We start from the raw sequence: 7,113 nt of genomic DNA on the forward strand, positions 1-7,113 counted from the left end.
AGAATAAAAGAAAAACAGAAAAGAAAGAAATAATAAAATCCATCCACCAAGTTTTCTCCTTCCCTTTTTGCACGGGGAGCAGGAAAATTCCATATTACCAAGGTAAGTTTTTTTTCCCCTTCGAAAATGGGTAAAGACAATGTGCAAATTCTTGAAATAATACGTAAACTTTTTAAGATATATATATATATATATATATATATATATATATATATATATATATTTTCGTATGGATAAACTTTTAAAATAGAATAATTAGCTTTTTTAGTCCCTGTACTTATGACACTATACTATGATGCTTCTTAATTTATAAGTGTAGTTAAAAATACCCCCTAAAATATATCAGTTGGAATAGTATAATCCTTCTATCTAATTTTGTTAAAATTGACTAAAGTTGACTGTTAAATTAATAATGTGGCATTATACATAGATAGTAGTTGAAAAATTATATACCATTAGGAAAATAAATTACAAGTCATAAAAATTACAATCACAGGAAAAAAAAATGAAAAATAACATCCAAAAAATAGAATATAATTACCTTAATTTTCCAAAAATTTCATGTTCTTTCTAGTGATATCCATCTCTTCAAATACTGTAGAATCCTAATTTTACACCTTTTTCTAATTTGAACTGCTAAAAAACAATTGGAATTATTTTAATAAAATTATTTTTATTAAATTTTTTTAAAGGGTTATGAAATCATTTTTTAATCATCTTTCATTGTCAGTTATTATGCCACCTCATGGTCAATTTTCCCTCTAAAAAAAGATGAAATTACTACTCTATCCTTTGTTATAATACCACATCATCAATACAAACAGTATTTTTAAACAAAATAAACAGAAGGACTAAATGTATGCATATAAAATTATACAAGGACTATTTATAACAAGCTGAATAGATTAAGGGGCATAATAGTATAGTGTCATAAGTACAGGGGGTAAAAAAGATAATTATTCTTTAAAATATAAGTTATTATTTCTGTAATAATTTCTAGGCCTATTTTGTCGTAAATAAATCTTGGTAGAGGAGTAAAAAAATTCCAAAGAATGTATGTTGTCATTTTCGTCACTAAAAAATAATAGTGAAAATTTTGTGGGCCCATCCGTTTATAATGTAGCCCATATGTTATCCTGCCACACTTTTTGTCCCGATCCAATTATGATGACCAAGTTGAGCCCGCTTTTATATTTACATCAGAGAAATACCAATTTATTATTTGAGCCTCTAGATATTCAGAACAGAATTACGATTACTTTTCTTATTTATTTTTGGCTGTAGAATTATGAATCGACTTGTCACTACAACATTTAATTTTCTGACCTGCCAAGCCTGACGTATATGTTAGATGTTACGTGTTAGAGAATGTCAATCAAGTGGTGAGGAAAGCTTTACAATGAATCATGGGTTCGTTCAGCAATTCAGAGGTAAATAAGTTCCGAGTTACCATTCCCATTGTAAGGTAACTCAAGTTTGAATTGTTCAATTATGTTTTATTAAATTTTATACCTAAAAGGATCAATAATAGAAAGTAAAAAAATTGTATAGGGTATGGGGGTCGGTGTAGCCTAAAAGATATGGTATATGAATCTCATGACTCATGAGCAGGCTTACCCAAATTAAGCTGAAATTTGGATAGTGGGATTTCTACAAACTCTGATTAAGGGAACGGTCTCATGAGTAGAAAGAATTCAAGAATATTTTCACGCTGCATAGTTACTTTATATATATAGAAGCGTCTTTATAATTTTTTTTTTTTTCGGAGTTATTGTATGATGATTAGGGTTTTTGTGTTTTATATTTTTATTGTTACTATGTGGCACAATAATATCATGAAATGTATTTCGTAGCGTACAAGAAAGTCACATTGTGAATCCATAATACGAATCGAATAGCTAATCAATCAAATATATAACAAAAAGTATGTATAAGGTGTCTTTTTTCACCAAACGAATAATCGTTGTGTACTATTATATGCTATATGATAACTAACCATTAACCACCCAAAATGTGATTGAGTGAAACTTCGAAGTGAAGTGTTGATAAAGTAATGAATATTGAGTATTTTTCTAATCTAAAACCGGTCTTTGAATTGTTCATATAACTCCCATAATACGAAGCCAATAACGGTGTCTCTAACCAAGCTCTTGAGGAGATTAACAAGCCAGCCATTAGAATCAGCAGTAACAGATGAAGACTTTTTCCCAGCAACATCTCTGAATCGTAAGTTGCCTTGATCAGACACTAAAGCATATATTACACCATTCATATGGCCCTTACCGATCACCCCCACAACACTCTTGCTTTTGTTAACAGCTTTACTACGTTTCAGGGACCACGCTAGATACTGACATAGCCAGAGGCAGACAACGCTTAGTGGTTGAGCCAGAGAACCTTATAAATGTTAAAAATAAAAACACGACGAAACAGACTGTAACTTCTAGAAACAAGTGGAAACTTTCTTTATTATCAATGGTTATGGTGCACTCACTGAGTCCTCATTATGGTGTTTTTTATTGTAATTTTAAGTTCAAGGGACGAATGTATTATGCATTCTCTCCAAGAGGAGTGGTTGGGTTTGTATCATTATTATTTGTTTGTATTATAGGACCACACTCTACTAATTATCAGTAAAAAAACTTACAGTGTCTCGTTCATGTATAAGAGGCTGGAGAAGGTTTGGATATGAAAAACTAAGCTTCTCATAGAGCTGAAACGTGCTGTCATCTGTACTTGATTCCTGCCAAAAAAAGAAAAAGAAAAAATAAAACGGAAGAAAGCAAGTTTTATAACATGTCAGCGTGTATTTTTTTCTAACTGTATGAATTTCATATTTATTTAAAGTAGATAAGACAACACAACTTCAGCTATATGTACTTAATATAAATCAAAGCAGTGACACAGGATAATACTACAGTATAGTGTTCAATATATGATCATATCCTCTTATGGACATAGTCTAATATGTTTAGAACATTTTCCTTTTCTTATTTCTATTTCAGGTGGGAAAAAATAGTCTTTAAGGAAAATTATGTATAAAATTGGATTTTTGGAATTCCTTTATGGTCCACTAGTAAAATTCAGATGTGTATAGGGTAAATATGAGCGGGGGAGGGGGGAAACATTTTCCATGGTTAATTCAGGATGCATAATTAGATTTGGGAGACAAGTTGTCACATGTCACCACTTTTTAGAAAAGGCTTATTGGCTCTATAATTGCAGGTGGAACAAAAATGTCATGGAGCATATGCAGAGGTGAAAAAAGTGATTAAGTTCTATGTTCTTTTTTTAGTCTGCAGAAATTGGTAAATGAGGAAAAAGAAAACATGAAACGTCCCTATCTGAATTCTCCTTGCATTGAACGGGAAAAATATAAATCTAACCCTCCTGAAACTTCACAAAGTGAAAAAAAAAAAAATGGAAACGACAAACAACTATGGTAAAAGAGAAACCTTGAATTTATTTACAGACAGATCAGAAGGCGATGTTATCCCACGAACAACTGATGTCACTAAGCCAAGTTTCTCAGTCCATGTCAGAGAATTCCAAGCCCTTTCAAGCTGTGGAAATAAATTATACACTATTAAATAACATGAAAATAAGACTGAAGTTATTAAAGTCGAAATAATAACTCATGTAGCCCCATGGCTTGGCCCCTCAAATTTGGTGACATACAGTTATTTCAATTGGCCTGTCTCCCAAAACTATTTGAGCACCAACTTCTTCAGACGCTTTTCGAGCAGCTCGGAACTGCGATTATAAAATAAAGAAAACCAAAAATGGAGCATAAGTACGGATAATGGTCATGAAGATGATTACTACTACTGCTTATATTTATGCAGACTTGACTTTATTAACTCAAAAGACTTAAATACCTCATCACCAAATGGGCGGTTGACATCAGAAGAGAGCTTTGAAGAGAAAACCGCCAAAAGCAAGCGTAGAGCTAATGCAGTTTGACCTCCTGTAAATGTAATATAAGTAACTGTAATTGAAAAGCATACTCCTTTCTCAAGCATTACGACAAACAAGTCAAATACATTGTTTTGGTCACGTACCCAAGTCTATGCTACGCCCAACAGCACCAAAGAAACCTGTTCCACTCAAAGAGAACATGTTTGATCGTAAGCCTGGACCTTGTTCATCACCATCAGAAGTGTACATAATCCCAGCTCTGAAAATGAACTCTGCAACAAATTAAGTTCAGATGTGCAATTGAAATCACCAAACGGAACACTTAAATTTGAACTTAGTAATCATTTTATGAAAAAACAACAAATCCCCCATAAACCAAATTACACTTGCCTGCTTCGACAGAGCTCAACAACCACATTATCGGGCTTAATGGCTCGGACAACGCGCTCAACCTCCATAGCCGATTCCTGAGAAATATGGGTGGTACCAACTAACCAAATTGTCTCTGGCTCTACGAACTCGGCTCTCCATGGCGGAACAGGACCAAAAAGCCTTTTCTCAATTAAAACCAAGTTGCCACTACTTGCTAAATCAAGCAATTCAGGGTGAGATTTTGCTATTAAAGCGTTGGACTCTCCCAATATATCTGATCTGAAATCGAAGTCCGGGGGTGGAGGTTTAATGGAAACCTTGGAGGGTTTGAAAGCTGGGCTCTTTAGCCGAACTGGGTTTGCATGAAATATTGGAAACGAAGTTGGATTCATAGTTTTCATGGATCAAACTGATAAAGCCACAAATGGGTTTTTCCTCTGATTTACGGTTAAGCTATTTTCAGCCCTCAAATAAGCGGTTGTTAGTGGTTTGAATTTTAGATAAGGCAATAACTCGCTTCTCTCGTATTATTAACGGTAACTGTTTGTTTTACTAACAGATATCAACGGACTGATATGTAAGGAAAATTTTTGAGTTAATTTTTTTTTATATTCTTGTGCATTCTAGTTATTTAAGACATCTTACAAAATTTTAAAAAATTCAAATAATTTACAATATAGAAAGCATGGTTCAAACAATATATTTCACACGCGTAGAAAATAAAATAATCACGAGTACAACACTCTGTTTGAACTCTGTTTTCAATATGTTAAATTTTACTGAATTTCTAAATTTTTTACAGAATGTCTTAAATAACTATAACACACATGACCATGAGAAAACAATAAACGAAAAAATTATTTCAGAGAACAAAACAGATAGGGGTACAACAGTGCATCCTTTTTAAGGGTTGCACTGTAAAATTTTCCTTTAATTTATTTTAATATAAAGAATAATCGGTGCTCCTACAATGCACCCTCCAAAATGGGTGCACCAATGCACCCTTATCTTTTTCAATTTCTAGAAAAAAAAATTAGTCAAATTTATTTTCATAATCATGTATATTATAGTTATTTAAGATATCCCGCAAAACTTTGAAAAATTTAGAATGATTTACAATATAGAATGCACTATTCAAACAGACTATTTTACACACGTATAAAATAAAAGAATCACACGTGAAACAAATAGTTTGAACTTTATTTTCAGCGTGTTAAATTATTTTTCTTAAAATTTTACAGGATGTGCTAAATAATTATAGTATACATGTATATGAAAAAAATTAAGCTAAAAAAGTCTCTCGAATGTTGAAACAAATAGGATTACATCAATGTACCAGTTTTAGACATATGCATTGAAGAATTTTCCAATATAAAATAGTTAGGTAAAAATTATAAGGTGTTTCCACAAGGCACCCTTAAAAGGGATCTACCAATACACTTTCTATCTATTTCGATATCTAGAAATAAAATTTAATCTAATCTATGTTCATAGTCATGTACATTATAGTTATCTAAGATATCTTTTAAAATTTTAAGAAATTCAGAATAATTTATAATATAGAAAGCAGTGCTAGCCAGGGGCGGAGCCAGGTTTAAAAGTGAGGGGGGGCCAAATTCACTACCACCAATTAATTATATATGTGTTATTTTTTAGGGGAATTACTCCATATACTTTTTTTAAAACTTTTTATTTTTTCAAATTAATGGTTTGGGTTTCTATAGTGGTTGCAGCACTAGTTGTAATAGGGATTTCTATACGATTTTTTGTTGGAACGCTAGTTGCAACAGAATTTTCTACGTAAAATTCCGTAACAATACAAAAAAAAAAATGTTTTAAATTGTAAAAATAAAAAAGCCTCTATATTTTATCTTAATAATAAAAGTATATTTATACGTACAGGATCAAAATAAAACTCAATGATATATGATCACCTTATTTATAAAATGGTGACTCGTGTGACTTGCTTTGAAATAAAATAGAAAAAAAAAAAGTTACCATGATATTTGATTATTGTAAGTGTTTTGATATTTTTTTAAAAAAATTGAAGAGTAATTTTGCTAATCATTTATATTATTAATTATTAACATCTTACAAAATGGAAAAAAAAAATAAGGAAACTAATTATTTTTTTTGAACATTTACTCTACAAGTAAAGTTTGTTTTAATATTATTTGAAAAATTCTTTAGAATATTTTACTTTGATCAAGGGGGCCACTTAGTAACAAACTCTTAAAATTAGATTATATATAATAAACATTAACAAAATAATGCATGTATACTAATTCGGGGTGGGGGGGCCAAGGCCACCCTTGGTTGCAATGTACCTCCGCCCCTGGTGCTAGCAGTTTAGAATAAAAGTCATACACACAAAAGCTTATTTGAATTTTATTTTTGGCGTGTTAAATATTTTTAAATTTCTCAAAATTTTACAGGATATCTTAAATAACTACAACATACATGACCATGAAAAAAATTTGACTAAAAAATTATTTTGAATGCTGAAACAGGTAGGGATGCATCAGTGCACTCCTTTAATTACAATTTTTCAAAATTTTAATCTCGATAAAAAATAAAGGAATATTATAGGAAAATTCTAATATGCACCCTCCTAAAAGGTGTGCACCGATGCCTCTCTATTTGTTTCAGTATCTGAGAAATTTTTTTAGTCTAATTTTCTTTTATGGTCATGTACGTTGTAGTCATTGAAGTCATCTTGTGAAATTTTGAGTAATTTAAAAAATTTTAACACACTGAAAATATAGTTCAAATAGTCTGTTGCACATGTGACTCTTTTATTTTATAAGCGTGTGAAATAGACTA

The 7,113-nt window shown here is 31.2% G+C and overlaps 1 protein-coding gene across 2 annotated transcripts; it reads right to left on the reverse strand.

Moving 5' to 3' along the window:
* Positions 1–1,873: 1,873 nt before the first annotated feature.
* On the reverse strand, positions 1,874–4,811 carry LOC115717352 (uncharacterized). Of its 2 annotated transcripts, none has more exons than XM_030646320.2 (7): positions 4,309–4,811; positions 4,062–4,177; positions 3,879–3,967; positions 3,679–3,753; positions 3,456–3,563; positions 2,648–2,743; positions 1,874–2,350 (listed from the first exon to the last, which is right to left on the reverse strand). In XM_030646320.2, exons 1-7 carry the CDS (start codon positions 4,689–4,691, stop codon positions 2,078–2,080), a joined length of 1,140 nt encoding a protein of 379 aa, XP_030502180.2. In that variant the 5' UTR covers positions 4,692–4,811; the 3' UTR covers positions 1,874–2,077. The 2 variants fall into 2 exon arrangements, with proteins under 2 accessions (XP_030502180.2, XP_030502181.1); XM_030646321.2 differs by having other exon boundaries at positions 4,062–4,190; positions 4,309–4,776.
* Between the last annotated feature and the right edge of the window lie 2,302 nt (positions 4,812–7,113).

This window comes from Cannabis sativa, chromosome 5 (assembly GCF_029168945.1).
Source record: "Cannabis sativa cultivar Pink pepper isolate KNU-18-1 chromosome 5, ASM2916894v1, whole genome shotgun sequence".
In the NCBI taxonomy this organism is placed as follows: Eukaryota; Viridiplantae; Streptophyta; class Magnoliopsida; order Rosales; family Cannabaceae; genus Cannabis; species Cannabis sativa.